Source organism: Moschus berezovskii, chromosome 6 (genome assembly GCF_049115385.1).
Source record: "Moschus berezovskii isolate FMDL1 chromosome 6, NW_MosBer_1.0, whole genome shotgun sequence".
In the NCBI taxonomy this organism is placed as follows: domain Eukaryota; kingdom Metazoa; phylum Chordata; class Mammalia; order Artiodactyla; family Moschidae; genus Moschus; species Moschus berezovskii.
The window spans coordinates 18,516,202-18,534,535 of record NC_142465.1 but is presented as its reverse complement, the minus strand read 5'-3'; the positions used below and the strand labels follow the sequence as shown (position 1 = coordinate 18,534,535).

At 38.2% G+C, this 18,334-nt stretch overlaps 1 protein-coding gene across 3 annotated transcripts in view; it reads left to right on the top strand.

Moving 5' to 3' along the window:
• Positions 1-17,779, top strand: part of TSPAN19 (tetraspanin 19) — a 29,983-nt gene extending 12,204 nt beyond the window's left edge. For 2 of the 3 annotated variants that reach the window (XM_055394898.2, XM_055394899.2), the window contains exons 5-9: positions 4,774-4,848; positions 9,809-9,919; positions 11,931-12,074; positions 13,341-13,424; positions 16,957-17,779. In XM_055394898.2, coding sequence (XP_055250873.2) covers positions 4,774-4,848; positions 9,809-9,919; positions 11,931-12,074; positions 13,341-13,424; positions 16,957-17,025 — 483 coding nt within the window. In that variant the 3' untranslated portion in view covers positions 17,026-17,779. The remainder of the gene's footprint in view (positions 1-4,773; positions 4,849-9,808; positions 9,920-11,930; positions 12,075-13,340; positions 13,425-16,956) is intronic. The other variant, XM_055394900.2, reaches the window with a different exon arrangement.
• The last annotated feature ends 555 nt before the right edge of the window (positions 17,780-18,334 follow it).

The following is an 18,334-nucleotide window of genomic DNA, read 5'->3' as shown; positions in this document are numbered from 1 at the left end:
TAACACATTGATACTAATTTTCAAAACAGGGTCAACATGTATCCATTGCCTAAGGTGAACTACAACTAACTAAACTTAAACATGAAGACTAAAATCAGAATAAAATGTGTTAAAGTCAATGAACATTGAAGCTTAGGAGGGAAAAGGAAACAATGGCATGTAGTTGGCACATTTTCTCCCTGTGGGTGTAACATGTGGGATGCTAACTTATAATTGAGATCACAATATATAATTTAACAAAGAGAAATATAACTGCTGAGGGGGCCAGACTCTGGCATCTGGTTAGCACACTATCTCTCCCCAGGCATATACATGAAAAGATAACTCATAATAAGGAATACAAATCTGAACTTGAGCCATTTACCATTCACGGGAATGGTACGGATCACAGACCAATCCACAGATTCAAGTGAATTATGTCGTTGTTCCGTCACGTGGTCCTGTCCAACTCTTCTCGACCCCACGAACTCAGCACACCAGGCTTCCCTGTCCTTCCCCATCTCCCAGAACTTGCTCAAACTCATGTCCATTGAGTCAGTGATGCCATTCAACCATCTCATCCTCTTGTTGTCCCCTTCTTCTCCTGCCCTCAGTCTTTCCCAGCATCAGGGTCTTTTCTAATGAGTAGGCTCTCTTCTCATCAGGTAACTAAAGTATTGGAGTTTCAGCTTCAGCACCATTCCTTCCAATAAATATTCAAGACTGATTTGATTAACTGGTTTGATCTTGCAGTCCAAGGGACTCTCAAGATTCTTCTACAACACCACAGCTCAAAAGCATCAATTCTTTGGCACTCAGCCTTCTTTATGGTCCAATTTCCACATCCATACATGACTACTGGAAAAATCATAGCTTTGACTAGATGGACCTTTGTTGGCAAATTAATGTCTCTGCTTTTGAATATGCTGTCTAGAATGGTCATAACTTTTCTTCCAAGGAGCAAGTGTCTTTTAATTTCATGGCTGCAGTCACCATCTGCAGTGATTTTGGAGCCCCCCAAAAATAGTCTGTCACTGTTTCCATTGTTCCCCCATCTATTTGGCATGAAGTGGTGGGACCAGACGCCACAATCTCAGTTTTTTGAATGTTGAGTTTTAAACCAGCCTTTTCACTCTCCTTTTTCACCTTCATCAAGGGGCTCTTTAGTTACACTTCACTTTCTGCCAGAAGGGTGGTGCCATCTACGTATCTGAGGTTATTGATATTTCTCCCAGCAATTTTGATTCTGGCTTGTGCTTCATCCAGTCCAGCATTTTGCATGATGCACTCTGCATAGAAGTTAAATAAACAGGGTGACAATATACAACCTTGACGTACTCCTTTCCCAATTTGGAACTAGTCTGTTGTTCCATGTCCGGCTCTAACTGTTGCTTCTTGACCTGCATGCAGCATTCTCAGGAGGCAGGTAAGGTGGTCTGGTATTCCCACCTCTTGAAGAATTTTCCACAGTTGTTGTGATCCACACAGTAAAGGACTTTAGAGTAATCAATGAAGTAGAAATAGATGTTTTTCCTAAATTTTCTTGTTTTTTCTATGATCCAATGGATGTTGGCAATTTGATCTCTGTTTCCTCTGTCTTTTCTTAATCCAGCTTGAACTTCTGGAAGTTCTCAGTTCACATACTCTTGAAGCCGGGTTTGGAGAATTTTGAGCATTACTTTGCTAGCATGTGAAATGAGTGCCACTGTGCAGTAGTTTGAACAGTCTTTGGCATTGTCTTTTTTTGGGGATTGGAATGAAAACTGACCTTTTCCAATCCTGTAGCCACTGCTGAGTTTTCCATATTTGCTGGCATATTGAGAGCAGCACTTTTAACAGCATCATCTTTTAGGATTTGAAATAGCTCAGCTGGAATTCCATCACCTTCACTAGCTTTGTTCATAGTGATGCTTCCCAAGGCCCACTAACTATGTGCTTCAATATGTCTGGCTCTTTGTGAATGATCACACCATTGTGGTTATCTGGGACATTAAGATCTTTTTTGTATAGTTTTTCTGTATGTTCTTTCCACCTCTTCTTAATATCTTCAGATGAAATATAGCTTTTAACATTTTTTAAATCAAATTGGAGAAGGAAATGGCAACCCACTCCATTATTCTTGCCCTGGGAAATCCCAAGGACAGAGAAGCCTGGTGGGCTACCGCCCATGGGGTCGCAAAAGAGCCAGACATGACTTCGCAACTATTTGACTGCATCAGGTCTTAGTTGCAGCCTGTGGGCCCTTCAGTTGTTTCATGTGGGATCCAGTTCCCTGACCAGGGATCAAACCCAGGACCCCTGCATTGGGATCTCAGAGTCTTAGCCACTGGACCACCAGGAAGTCCTCAAATCAGTCTTAATTCACAGGCACTTTCCTGTGACGCAGATAGGAAATTCAAGTGTAGCTAACTGTGCCTCTTGCCGAGAATGCCTAACTCCTCGTGTGGCACGGAAAGTCCTGGCCATCGCTCTGGATTTTGTCATCAGTCTACACCAGTTACCATGAAAGCACTCCCTTCCCAGCTGACGTGGTTCCTTCAGGACTATGCATTTGCTGTTTGAATGGCCTAGGGCATCCAGTATATACCAGTACAGGCATATCGGTGAAATTCTTTTGTGAAGGACTGGTAAGGACCAGTTACCGCAGTTCCTTTCCTGCAGTTTACCTCCCCTGAGACCTGAGACATTCAACCCTGCCAATGACACAGCAATTAAAGGAGTTATGCCTGGCAGAGGAATTAGGTGTTGCCTATTGTTAGTAATTGCTGCTGCTGCTGCTGCTAAGTCGCTTCGTCCGACTCTGTGCGACGCCATAGACGGCAGCCCACCAGGCTCCACTGTCCCTGGGATTCTCCAGGCAAGAACACTGGAGTGGGTTGCCATTTCCTTCTCCGTAGTAATTGCTACTAGTTATTTGAATATTACCCGGGGCGGAAGCATTTTAGGCAGATGTGGAAACCACACCTTCATTTCCCTTTGGGATCTTGCCATCTTATCCTGGCAATACCTGGAAAAAAAAGACCTCACTCTCTCTTCTTATTCTCCTCAAAGGCACACCTTCAGCTCTCACATTTTATCTTTCCTTTATTCTAGGGCCTTTAGCATAATTTTCTCATGGGACTTCTGATTTTGAATATGGAAACTGGGACAGAAATGGCTTGCAGGAAAGTTTTAATCTTATTTCTGTAGACATCTAACTGAGGTTAAAAGATAATTTTCAAGGATAAAATCATGAATAACCTGTATGAAAATGAACATGTGTCAGAAAATTTATTTAAATAATTAATAGGGGAACCACCAGTAAGAAGTAACAACTGGTTTAAATGAGAATTAGACTTGTGGAGATTTATATTCTCTATAAACTGTATTCATTTTTACTTTCATGAATAGTAATCATTTGCATTATGGTGGGACTTTTGTATTATTGATACTATCAGAGTTCTGTAAATTAACTCTCTACAGAGTTGAATAATAGCTTAGGCAAATGTAACATTTCATATTGCCATTGAATCAGAAATCTGGGAGAGTCTAGTAGACCTCACCCAGCTTGCCATTGAAAAGAAACCCAGTAACTTAAAAAAAAATTCTTTTGCACATTTTCCCTGTCTCTACCTGTCTTTACCACTATTTCTTGATAGTGAAGATTAAGTGAAGTATTGTGTTTAGAAGCATTAAAAACCTAAACTTCTAAACAGAACTAAAGACAAAACCCTATTTTTGTCCCTGAAGATAGGAAACACAGTGTATGTCGAGTAAGCAATGTTAATGGACTAAAGTATTAAATGTTTAAAATACGTGAAACTAGTAATACTAACTAAATCATTCTTGTATTTTATTTAGTAAAATATTCAGACAAGTTGCTTTAGAAGTTATTTTGATTTCTAGATAATATGTAACACTGTGCTGCTCTATTGAAGAAGACTGCAGTGGCCAAGAGTTTTGAAACAAGAAAATAGTCAAATAATGCAAAAATCATTTTCTTTGGCCTTGAAGTAGTTTTAGTTCTCAAAGCAATAGTCCAAATATGCACATAGACTCTACTATTGCTGTTACCTTTGTTATATTCTCATTATTTTGTAGTTGGTGTTAATGCTGTCGTTGCTTTGTGCATGATGGAATAGTTTATGTCTGGCCACAATTTAGTGAGTTCTCTCATGTTAGCAGAATGGTGTTAAGTGGCAGTCAAGATATTTAAATTCCCCTCTATGAGTTTTAGATCTGAATGAAGAGGGTATCATCATCAACTCCATTAGACCAAGTAGTCTGTTAAAGTTCACATGAAATATTATCACTTCTTTCTATCTTACTCTTATCCAAATGTTCATTGATTTTTTTTTTTTTTTTGCCTTTTGATGTAAGGATCTCACTCATGTATATGAGAACAGGAAACTTCACTAATACCCATGTATATTTTAAGACTGCATATTTCATATGATGTGCATTTTCCATCGCTGTGCTGCTGCTAAGTCACTTCAGTCGTGTCTGACTCTGTGCGACCCCATAGACAGCAGCCCACCAGGCTCCCCCATCCCTGGGATTCTCCAGGCAAGAACACTGGAGTGGGTTGCCATTTCCTTCTCCAGTGCGTGAAAGTGAAAAGTGAAAGTGAAGTCGCTCAGTCGTGTCCGACTCTCAGCAAACCCATGGACCGCAGCCCACCAGGATCCTCCGTCCATGGGATTTTCCAGGCAGGAGTACTGGAGTGGGGTGCCATTGCTTTCTCCTTCCGTCACTGTAGTATCTAAAAAATATATTAGGAGCATAGTTCTCATCTTTATGTTTCTTTACTCGTAGTATGCGGTACTGTTGATGTGGGCTGTTGGTGTTCAGGTTGTACTTTCAACACTCATCTTTGCAAAGAAAGAAGAGGTATGAAAACATCATCTTATTATTTGAAAAACAGGAAAATCAGATGTTGTAGATTATTGAGACCTGAACCTATATTAAACCTATATTAAAAGCTAAAGGTAAGTAAATGTCTTTAGGGGAAAAAGGATGAAATGGAAGTACTAGAAGTGTGTAATGGAAAGGAGACAAGGTTCAGATTGGAATTGAGGACAGAGTTCATGTCTTGACTCTGTCTGCAGAAGACTGAGAATGTTGTTGTAAATGACAAAAAATGTGGGGGGGAAGGAGATAATACTTAGAGTGGGGAGTCTAACACTGGCCCCCTCAGCCAACCCTGGCTATCACTAGTAACCGTACTATATTCTGTTTTTGTAAAGAAATATCTTTACACTTTCTAAAGATACTAATTAGTACTAATTTTAAATTTAGCAATTTCATTTAAATAGATGTACTGAATAATTCATATATTTGTATAGTTATGGCCATCAGTTCAGTTCAGTCGCTCAGTCGTGTCCGACTCTTTGTGACCCCATGAATCACAGCACGCCAGGCCTCCCTGTCCATCACCAACTCCCGGAGTTCACTCAAACTCATGTCCATCGAGTCGGTGATGCCATCCAGCCATCCCATTCTCGGTCATCCCCTTCTCCTCCCGCCCCCAATCCCTCCCAGCATCAGAGTCTTTTCCAGTGAGTCAGCTCTTCGCATGAGGTGGCCAAAGTATTGGAGCTTCAGCTTTAGCATCAGTCCTTCCAATGAACACCCAGGACTGATCTTTAGGATGGACTGGTTGGATCTCCTTGCAGTCCAAGAGACTCTCAAGAGTCTTCTCCAACACCACAGTTCAAAAGCATCAATTCTTCAGCGATCAGTCCTCTTCACAGTCCAACTCTCACATCCATACATGATCACTGGAAAAACCATAGCCTTGACTAGACGGACCTTGGTTGGCAAAGTAATGTCTCTGCTTTTTAATATACCATCTAGGTTGGTCATAACTTTCCTTCCAAGGAGTAAGCGTCTTTTAATTTCATGGCTGCAATCAGCATCCGCAGTGATTTTGGAGCCCAAAAAAATACAGTCTGACACTTTCCACTGTTTCCCCATCTGTTTCCCATGAAGTAATGGGATCAGATGCCATGATCTTTGTTTTCTGAATGTTGAGCTTCAAGCCAACTTTTTCACTCTCCTCTTTCACTTTCATCAAGAGGCTTTCTAGTTCCTCTTCACTTTCTGGCATAAGGGTGGTATCATCTGCAGATCTGAGGTTATTGATATTTCTCCCGGCAATCTTGATTCCAGCATGTGCTTCTTCCAGCCCAGCGTTCCTCATGATGTACTCTTCGTATAAGTTAAATAAGCAGGGTGACAATATACAGCCTTGACGTACTCCTTTTCCTATTTGGAACCAGTCTGTTGTTCCATGTCCAGTTCTAACTGTTGCTTCCTGACCTGCATCCAGGTTTCTCAAGAGGCAGTTCAGGTGGTCTGGGATTCCCATCTCTTTCAGAATTGTCCACAGTTTATTGTGATCCACACAGTCAAAGGCTTTGGCATAATCAAGGAAGCAGAAATAGATGTTTTTCTGGAATTCTCTTGCTTTTTCCATGATCCAGCGGATGTTGGCAATTTGATCTGTGGTTCCTCTGTCTTTTCTAAAACCAGCTTGAACATCTGGAAGTTCACGGTTCACGTATTGCTAAAGCCTGGCTTGGAGAATTTTGAGTATGACTTTACTAGCGTGTGAGATGAGTGCAATTGTGAGGTAGTTTAAGCATTCTTCGGCATTGCCTTTCTTTGGGATTGGAAGGAAGAATGACCTTTTCCAGTCCTGTGGCCACTGCTGAGTTTTCCAAATTTGCTGGCATATTGAGTGCAGCAGTGACACAATTAAATTAACAGATGATTTATATTTTTTAAGTTCAAAAAAGCACATAATAAATTGCCTGAAAACTTCTCGGTAACACAATGTACCTCTTTACAGCCTATAGCTACTTTTAATTCTTTAAGAAACTTCAGTATTGCAGTGCAGTCAAGGTCTGTTTTTGTATCCTGGGAGGCCATCTGACAGCACTAAGAGCATGGGCTTGAAGTCAGTTTGTTATACCTATGTCTTCATCTACTGCCTTATAGAGTTATCATTAACTGACAGTTATAAAGTCCCTGTAACGGTAGCTATTTGAGAGCTCTCTACGTGCCCTTATTTGACTTTTTAAAAATAATTTGTGTTTATTTATTTTTTTCGGCTGTGCTGGGTCTTTGTTGCTGCCTGCTGGCTTTCTCTAGTTGCGGTGGCACAGGCAGCTCTTCCCTGTGTTGCACAGGTTTCTTATCACGATGGCTTCTGTTGTTGCAGAGCATGTGCTCTAGGCATGCAGGCTTCAGTAGTCACAGAGCACAGGCTTAGTTTCCCCGAAGCATGTGGGGTTTTCCCAGACCAGCGATTGAACCCATGTGCCCCACACGGGCATGTGGATTCTTAACCCCTGGGCCACCAGGAAGTCCATTCCTTATTTAATTTTGAAGGGGACCCTGAGCAATTCCTATGGTTCCTAGCCTTCAAACTCTCTCTCTCACTTGCCCTTGCCTTCTTTCTCTCTCTCTATATATATATAGATATGGATATAGTATATAGATATGATATATATGATCAAAGCAAATGATATATATATATATAAACTCTTAATTAATGGCCAAACCTCAGCAAAATTTTTCTATATAACACCATTGCTTTCCAACCTCATTTGCTCTCTTGTGCTTGGCATCTGTTCTGGGTATCTAATTACCTAGGGCCTATTGTTAATGACTTGGCATTTGTATCTAAAATTTCTTCTCTCCACATGAAAAAATGTGTGTGTGTGTGTACGCACACACAGTCAAGTGAGTCCTGTAAAGCTGTCTTGATCCCAACACATCATCCTCTAACTTTTGGACCTAGTGATAGAACCTGAATGTAAGACTTAAGGGCCTTCAACACATAGATATTGTTAATCAATGTCACCCATATTTATTTAAGTATTATTCAGATACTCCTCTCCACCTATTTTAAGAATAATAAAATCTATCATTTAATAACTACCATGTGCCAAAGACTGTGATAGGCACTTTATTGGCACTATATTATTGATCTCATAACAAATCCTAGAGATGCATTGTAAGTCCTGCTTTCTAGAACAGAAAACTGAGGGTTTGAGTGGAGAAATCCATGTAAAATATATCATGGCCAAATGACAGAGTCTGAACTCTAACACTTATTAACCAGTCCTAGAGATAGCAGCTTAGTTTATATCACCTTGACTTCTACAGGTCAAACTGGATTGAGCTCTCACAAGCTTTTAAATATTTTATGTCATTTACAATGCTGACTCAATGTTGGAGATGCACTAGGGCTTCACTGGATATTTTTCAAATTGAATATGTGTGAAGGAATTTTATTTATATAGTAGTAACCTAGATTATATATGAAAATCATTTTTACTCTTACATACTAAAGTGTGATTCAGAGGCACTCTCAATCTCCCAAGTTAAGCTTTAAAAGGTAAATGAGGATAGGTCTCCCTATCATCACAATAGTATAAAATAGAAAAGCATCATTTTCTATTCTGAATAAAAATTAAGTCAGAGAATATGTGAAATAGATTATATGATAACACATTATATCATTCTAATCTTCGTAGATGTAAGTGTGTAAGAGTTTAACATGTACAGATGTCTTAATTATTGCAGTATTCCAACCAGTTATTTAGTTTTCATTATTCAAAGATAGTGTATGACAATGAGAATGTATTAGACTAGATTTCAAATTAATTAGGTTTAGAAGTCACACCTCTTCTTCATTCATGTTCAGTTCAGTTCAGTCGCTCAGTCGTGTCCGACTCTCCACGACCCCATGAATCACAGCACGCCAGGCCTCCCTGTCCATCACCAACTCCCGGAGTTCACTCAAACTCATGTCCACAGAGTCGGTGATGCCATCCAGCCATCTCATTCTCCGTCGTCCCCTTCTCCTCCCGCCCCCAACCTTTCCCAGCATCAGAGTCTTTTCCAGTGAGTCAACTCGTCGCATGAGGTGGCCAAAGTATTGCAGTTTCAGCTTTAGCATCAGTCCTTTCAATGAACATCCAGGATTGATCTCCTTTAGAATGGACTGGTTGGTTTTAAATGCTTGTGTAAGTTCCTATTAAAAATTACCCAGGAAATATCTAGATTTCAAAATAGCATTTTTCCCCAAAACTTTCAGATATGATTATTTTTGCTTTAGCATTATGAAGAGATAATTTTTAAGTTAAAAAAATATAATTATTGTAAAATATACAGTAGATTCAGGTCAGTAATTTTATTTAACATCTTGATTAATGTGAAAACTAGTTTAGATACAAAAACCAATTAGAAGGAGAGTCCAAAGATAAAACATTTATATAGATACAAAAAACTGACATAAACACTGATCTTGAAAAGAAAGGGATCCATTTCATCCCCACCAGGAAAAATTCATCTGCAATTCTCTCCAACAAAGAATCATTTGAATTGGGAGATTGAGATCGACAAATATACAACTTACAAAGCTGTAAAAGAAATTAAAAACTGTGAAAGGTACAGACTCATGGAATCAGAGAACCCTGACGGTATACTAGAGAAAACCTAGTTTTCATTGAAAAGATCATCAGTCATCTTTTGCATTTATAAGTCTTTCACAGTTTTTCCTGAGATTATGAGAAGAAATGTTAGAACCCTTCTACATGGAGGAGACCAGCACATAACTTTCTTCCTAATCAGAAAAGAAGTCTAATGTAGTCTTCCTATAGATCACAGTGTAAAATACCAAAGGTATTCACACTTGCTCATTGCTAAAAATAATGGTAGGAAGAAAAACAACAATTAGAAATAAGTTGAAAACAACAAACTGAGTTTGAATACTTCTTATGAGGACCCATAAGGGGAGTTTCTATCAAATTTTCATTTTTAATAAAATTTTCAACAGGTTCACCAAGCATGGCATGATAAAATTGATTCCATCATTTCTGAGTATGGATCTAATGATTTTCCTCAAGATATACCCAAGTGGATAATTCTGAATGCTCTGCAGAAAACAGTAAGATGAAATTATCATAAAAGTAAAAAATTAGACACCAAAGGTGACAGCTGAGAAGTGGGAAGACAAGCAAGGACACGGGATGGGCACCGGAATGAGAGGTTCCTGTATTTCTTCTAAACAAACGAGGTGGGATAGGATTGTCTAAACTTATAGGTCTTGAGTTTGGCCCCTATTTTGTAAGGTGTATCTACTTTTCTGGGTCAATTGATGTCTGGTCATTTTAACCTGGATTCAGCTGTAAAAGTGTTGGGAGTCTTCTGCCAAGTGTAACAATAATCTGTTGCATCCAGGGGGAGATAAATTCTAAGCCCAGTCCCTGCTGGCAGCAGAGTATCCTGATGGTTCCCATTTGAGCCTGAACGTCAGGTTTGCCATGTGGTAACTTTATGATCCTGGATAAGAAATCTTCTTAATTCCAGGTACCATATTAACAAAATAGGCAGAATAACCCCTACCTCTGGTTATCAAGAATAAAGGAAGTAATATATATTAATACATAGAAAGCCTTGGATCTGGGACACAGTAAGCAACTTCTTAGCTAATGTTAGGATTATTATTTCACTGTTCAGATGTTTCTTGGCAAGGTAAGGGGATGTGTGTAGTCAGCCAAATGGTTGCATGAATAGATTGGCACAGGAGCATAGTAAGTGCTTGATATAAAAAAAAATAGCAAACATTTACATAGCCCCAGGTACTTTTTTAGGTGCTTTTCGTTTATTAACTCATTTAGTCCTCTCAATCCAATGAGATAAGAACTATTGTCTTCATTGTGTAGATGAAGGTAGAGAAATTCATAACTTAGCCAGTGCCATATGGCTAATAGATGGCACAGCCAAAATTCAATGCCTGAAAATCTACACTAGATTTTGTGCTCAAGTGCTATACCAGAGTTTCACATAAACAGTTATTATTTTTAGTATATTTAATAACAGAAATGCTTCTTAGGAGAATTTAAATGTTTTATAAATGATTTTATTTACCTTATTTTTTCTTTGGTGTATGTGATCTGAAAAGATGTTGCATTTTCAGATAGCATTATGACTGATAATGTATCAAACCTTCCTATGGTCATTAACTGATGATCAGGAAAACACGTCTATATATGTGACATCACTGTCATTAATGGGAATCCAACATATGTTTCCTAGCCATGAATGTCATTGAGCATTGAGACAGTATATGTAGATTTGACTGTTTAACTAACTTTCATTACCACACTCTAAATTACTATGTTAGTCATTCGACATTTCCAAGACCGTGGCAAGATTGTTGGCACATATTGCAACATAGGTGGTACTGATGCTATAGCTTTCAATAACAAGTTTAGAAAATAATGATCTACTCACTTTAACTTTCTCTTATTTTCTAGGTGACAAATATATAAGCTGTTTCACATCCTTTCAACTCAACTTGATAGGATTGGAAATGAGACATTTCATAGATGCCTTGATCATTTCTATGACTCTTTTCCTTATTACCTTTTTGGGTTGTTTTTTTGTGTGTGGCAATGTTTTACACAATACAAAATATAAGGTTAACATCTTACATTAGCCCTAAGAATGTAGAAATAACCCTGAGTTTCTATGTATATTAAACACATATGGCAGCATATTTTGGAGAAATCATAAAGAAAACTGTTATAGTTAGGAGAAGGTATGGCTCAAGGGATTCTCCCTCTTATGTTCTGGCTCTAAATGTGATTTAGTAAATCAATTATATCTTTCATCCTGAACTCTGTAAGGTAAATTCAGATATAACAATTTCATTCAAACATAGCCCACTTATATGAGTAGAGATCTTTAATTCTGATTAATATCAACCATAGCAGCAACAGCAACAAAAAATGTTTTTGTTTAAACAAACAAAAATATACTTGTCTAATCTGTTATATTTCAATGCAGAATAAATTAATAAATTTATCATAAAACAACTTTGAAAAGCATAGGAGTCATATAATTAACTGCATTTTGAATATTCTATAGTAAAACTTATAGAATCATTTTTCTAGTTTCAGTGTTGTGGCCGAAAAAATTATACAGACTGGACCAAGAATAAGAATAAAGAAAATTCAGAACAGGTGCCATGTTCTTGCACAAATTCTACATTAAGAAAGTGGTTTTGTGATGAGCCACTGAATGCAACGTACCTACAGGTAAATATAAGCCAAAGCTTCTTCAAGTGTTTACAGTACCCCCTTTTTCATTTTTTTGGTTTTCTGCAAGTCATTTTAGAATCCTGAGCAAACTGTTGTATTAAAAACAATGCCATTCATGGTTATTAGGTTCTTAAGCACCTTGCTAATAAAACCACAGCGAAGTGGATTATAACAGTTACATAACAAAGTCATTAAATTTTCTGGAATATGTAATCTAAGTGTGCCTAGAACTTGGGATTCCACTGACTCTCTCCTCCACCTTTTGACAGAGGAGATTTTTTTGGCGAATCTCCATTGTATAGGACTGGTAAAGGAACTGCAACAGCAGAAATAAAGAGACATGCTGCTGCTGCTACTAAGTCCTTTCAGTGGTGTGCAACTCTGTGCGACCACATAGATGGCAGCCCACCAGGCTCCCCTATCCCTGGGATTCTCCAGGCAAGAACACTGGAGTGGATTGCCATTTCCTTCTCCAATGCATGAAAGTGAAAAGTGAAAGTGAAGTCGCTCAGTCGTGTCCGACTCTTAGCGACCCCATGGACTGCAGCCTACCAGGCTCCTCAGTCCATGGGATTTTCCAGCCAAGAGTACTGGAGTGGGGTGCCATTTCCTTCTCCCAAAGAGGCATGAGGTTTGTCAAAAACTAAGAGAGGAAAGCCCAGATGTGTCAAGGGTGGTATTCACATAAAGGTGGCAGAAACCAGAGAAGAGGTTCATCTGTAGCAACTGCTATTTACAGATATAGGACATGATAAACTAGGGATTTCCATCCCAATAACTTCTAATACTTTGTGTAGTTTATATATTGATGTTATTCTAATTTTAAGGTGTTGTCTTTCAGTACATAATTCATTCATAGAGAAATGGAGGATTCCCCATTTAAGGATTCCATTTAATCTCCACTTAAGGAATCTCCGTTTGGAGGATTCTCCAAGAGAGGTTCTCTTTGGGAAATATCATGTTAGGCAATAGCATATACCCTGCTGAATTTCAGTAGTGTTCAGAAAATCAAATCCCTCTCAAAACTTAATAAGTTTCTGATTTCAACCACCTGACAACATCTTAGCAACTTCAAAAGTAGCAGCTGAGGCATCCTACTATTGTAGGAAGCGCTCTGGGCTAAAAAGTCTGGTCTCCAGTTAGATGTTGACTTACTTTTTAGAGTTTGGTACATTACTAATCTCTTTGTATCTTCTCTGTAATGGAATTATGTATAAAACCATTTATGTCTCCAAGTCAATCTAAATAAATTCTTTTCCTTAGGGTTGTGAAAATAAAATTAACACATGGTATCATGCTAATGCTTTGACATTAATTGGAATTAACTTTGGACTTTTGGCTTCAGAGGTAAGTTTTTGTTTATATGTTTAAAGATTAAAAAAAAAATTAAGTATAAAGTATATGGGATAGACTGTAGAACAACCAGATGGAGACCTAAGCAGACTAATTAATCCAATAGGAGCCAGGACCCTGAAACTGTTCACACACAGGAGGTCTCAACTGGAGGCAATATCCTTAGATCAGCCTGAGTGGAGCCTGGAAATTGTTGTCATCCAGGACTTCCATGCAGTCCAGTTGGTTAAGACACCCCACTTCCAATGCTGGGGGCTTGGGTTCGATTCCTGGTTGGGGAAGTAAAATCCCACACAGGCTGCATGGCATGTTCAAAAATATATAAACACATTTTTTTAAATGGCTTTGTAAAAAAAATAAGTTGTTCTCCTGGGAGGTAGTGGTTTCATTTCTTTGTGATTAAAAAAAAAAAAACTTCATATCTTGGCAGTGAGTTGACCGTGACTGGCAGTGTGCACACCGGCAGATTTCTTAAATCTAGGCAGATGTTTACATTAGTAAGTCTATTCACTCATACACTCTTTCATTCATTGCTTCATTCATTCATTCAATAAATTTGGAAAGGGGACGAACACCTACTGTGTGTCAGGTGCTGTATGGATGCTAGAGATACAATGGGAAGATACAATGGGACTTCCAGGGTGCCAACTGCAAAATCAAGGTTCAGAAATAGTACTTAATTCTCCAGTCCCAGTGAAGATCAATAAAAGCTAGTGAAGGGTATGGATTCAAAGAAATTGTAAGACTGTATAGATTATTATTGTGTAGAGTATAACAGAATAAATATATAACATGTGACTTCACCAAAATAGGATAGCAAATTTAACTTATGTTGATCCACAAAGAAGTATCAACAACCTCAGATATGCAAATGATACCACTCTAATGGCAGAATGCAAAGAGGAAATAAGAGCCTCTTGAAGAGGGTGAAAGAGGAAAGTGAAAAAGCTGGCTTAAAACTCAACATTCAAAAAACTAAGACCATGGTAGCCAGTCCCATCACTTCATGGCAAACAGATGGGGAAAAAGTGGAAGAAGTGACATCTTTTCTTACCTTGGCTCCAAAGTCACTGCAGACAGTGACTGTAGCCATGAAATTAAAAAATGCTTGCTCCCTGGAAGGAAATCTATGACAAATCTAGACAGAGTATTAAAAAGCAGAGACATCACTTAGCCAACAAAGTTTTGTATAGTCAAAGGTATGGCTTTTCCAGTAGTCATGTACAGATGTGAGAATTGGACCATAAAGAAGGCTGAATGCTGAAGAACTGATGCTTTTGAATTGTGATGCTGGAGAAGACTCTTGAGAGTCCCTTGGACAGCAAGGAGATCAAACCAGTCAATTCTAAAGGAAATAAGTCCTGAATATTAATGGAAGGACTGATGCTGAAGCTCCAATACTTTCTCCACCTGATGTGAAGAGCCAACTTATTGGAAAAGACCCTGATGCTGAAAAAGATTGAGGGCAGGTGGAGAAGAGGGTGACAGAGGATGAGATGGCTTTTTGGCATCACCAAGTCAATGGACATGAGTTTGAGTAAACTCTGGGAGATAGTGAAGGGCAGGGAAATCTGGCATGCAAAGACCAGGACACAACTTAGAAACTGAACAACAATCAGGGCACTCACCTAAAGTTCCATAAATGCTTTCAACTGATAAGAGTGTTTGGTCTCAGAATGGTGGTAAACAAGACAGTTTTATAAGCATTGATACTCTTTTTAAATGTTCATTCTCTATTGTATTCATCCTGAGGCAATTAAGATAAGACTGAATGGGGGATATTCAGTTCAGTTCAGTCGCTCAGTCGTGTCCGACTCTCCGCGACCCCATGAATCACAGCACGCCAGGCCTCCCTGTCCAACACCAACTCCCAGAATTCACTCAAACTCATGTCCATAGAGTCGGTGATGCCATCCAGACATCTCATTCTCTGTCGTCCCCTTCTCCTCCTGCCCCCAACCTTTCCCAGCATCAGAGTCTTTTCCGGTGCGTCATCTCTTCGTATGAGGTGGCCAAAGTATTGGAGTTTCTGCTTCAGCATTAGTCCTTCCAATGAACATCCAGGACTGATCTCCTTTAGAATGGACTGGTTGGATCTCCTTGCAGTCCAAGGGACTCTCAAGAGTCTTCTCCAACACCACAGCTCAAAAGCATCAATTCTTCAGCGATCAGTCCTCTTCACAGTCCAACTCTCACATCCATACATGACCACTGGAAAAACCATAGCCTTGACTAGATGGACCTTTGTTGGCAAAGTAATGTCTCTGCTTTTTAATATGCTATCTAGGTTGGTCATAACTTTCCTTCCAAGGAGTAAGCGTCTTTTAATTTCATGACTGCAATCAGCATCCGCAGTGATTATGGAGCCCCAAAAAATAAAGTCTGACAGTTTCCACTATTTCTCCATCTATTTCCCATGAAGTAATGGGATCAGATGCCATGATCTTAGTTTTCTCAATGTTGAGCTTTAAGCCAACTTTCTCACTCCCCTCTTTCACTTTCATCAAGAGGCTTTCTAGTTCCTCTTCACTTTCTGCCATAAGGGTGGTGTCATCTGCATATCTGAGGTTATTGATATTTCTCCTGGCAATCTTGATTCCAGCTTGTGCTTCTTCCAGCCCAGCGTTCCTCATGATGTACTCTGCATATAAGTTAAATAAGCAGGGTGACAATATACAACCTTGATGTACTCCTTTTCCTATTTGGAACCAGTCTGTTGTTCCATGTTCAGTTCTAACTGTTGCTTCCTGACCTGCATCCAGGTTTCTCAAGAGGCAGGTCAGGTGGTCTGGGATTCCCATCTCTCAGAATTTTCCACAGTTTATTGTGATCCACACAGTCAAAGGCTTTGGCATAGTCAATGAAGCAGAAATAGATGTTTTTCTGGAACTCTCTTGCTTTTTCCATGATCTAGCGGATGTTGGCAATTTGATCTCTGGTGCCTCTGCCTTTTCTAAAACCTGCTTGAATATCTGGAATTTCACAGTTCACGTATTGCTGAAGCCTGGCTTGGAGAATTTTGAGCATGACTTTACTAGTGTGTGAGATGAGTGCAATTGTGCGGTAGTTTGAGCATTCTTTGGGATTGGAATGAAGACTGACCTTTTCCAATAATGGGGGATATTATTGTGTTCCCATTTTATCATCTACCCTTACCAGACCATCTTTCATGTTCCTGTAACAAAAAGAGGCAGTTTTTAGAAGTGATGACGTTAGAAAAATGATGAACACAAAACATCAGCAGCTTATCACAGCATCTAGCCCAGTGATAGCCCATGTAATTAAAACTGAGTAGTCTATTCCTTCACCCTCTCTGTAAATGAACTAGGTGACAGCTGGGCTACCCTATAGTCTTAATCTGCTGACTTCTTATTCAGAATGATATGTACCTTATTCGGAAATGGTCTCGCCCTCCTTCCTCCCTTTTCCCTTTGCAGAATACCTTTTGGTGATTACATGGTGTTAACTTTACAAATTATTCTTATTGATTACATTTTGATCTCTTATTGTTTCCTTTTTTTCCCAGGTTTTGCAATTTTCATTGACTGTTGCTTTCTTCAGACACATCAAGAATAGAATATATGCAAAAACGTGATCACTGGATTTTAATTTGGAAGAAACCAGTTAACTCTTAAAATAATAATATTGAATTCTTCTAGTCCAAAAGAAAAGTTTTGAATTACATTCATTGTTTAAGATTTAATCAAGTCAGTGGTTATATGTGGCACAGAATTATTGAATATAATATCATTCCATGAAATTTTTATTAATATCAAAGTCTACAATTCAGTACATTGTCATTTTCTGAATTCAGAGGATATCATTGAATATACTAATTTCAATATATGGCAAATTATCATGTATGTTTTGAGTATCATATGTAGAAAAAGATACCTATATGATGTTCAGAAAATACTGCGTAAGCAATTATAACATATACTTTACATTTACAAATTTTAGGTAAATAACACTGATTTATAAATTTCAAAAAAACAATGAAAATCTCCATGACACTGATCTCTACACTGAATTAATCTTTTATTTCTCCCTTCTTACAATACTTAGAAGTGGATAACAAATTTACAGTTTTACAAGTTTGGATATACTTAAGTGGCAATAAGAAAATATTTTAAAAAACATTAATTTTTAAATATAGTAAAAATAATCTAGTCTAAATACTCACTGAAGTCTCATACTCATTACCGTCTCATTTTTTCCCTTTTTTGTAAGTTATGCTCAGTGAATGCATACACAATTTTCTGAAGGATATAAAAATAACCTACCTGTTCTATTTTCCTAACAATGATACTGTAAGAACAGAAAATAACTTCTTTGAAAAAATAAAAACTGCTGTATAGACATGAGGTGTTATCATATCATTGTTGTTCTTTATGAGAAAAGGCTGCCTTGATCTTGAGGAAATGAATAAAGAATAGATTAACTGAAGATCCTGCATTGCTCCTACTGCTATAGAAGGCTCACTCTTATTTATATTTATTAATTCAATCATATCTATTTTCATCTGTCTATTCAGTATATTGCAGATTTCACAGACCTACAGGCTTTTTATTTTAGTTAGTGAAAAAGAAAATAGAATAAACATTTTCTCTGAAGTGATATGTAAATAGACATGGCTTCCAAAATTAAGGGAAATTCTCTTGGGATTTAAAACTCATTTTCAAATTCCTGTTTTCTCTAAAATATGCCACAGGACCACAGTGATATAAAAAATCTCTCTCCTACTTGGGAGTTGAGCACCAACTTCTTTGTAATCAAATAAATATTATAAAAATATATTCTAATATATATAATTTGTATCAAGCAAATGAAAAAGATGTCTAGATACTAGGTTGCCTATTTTCAGTTACTACAGTTAAATCACAAGATCTATGCACTACTGATCA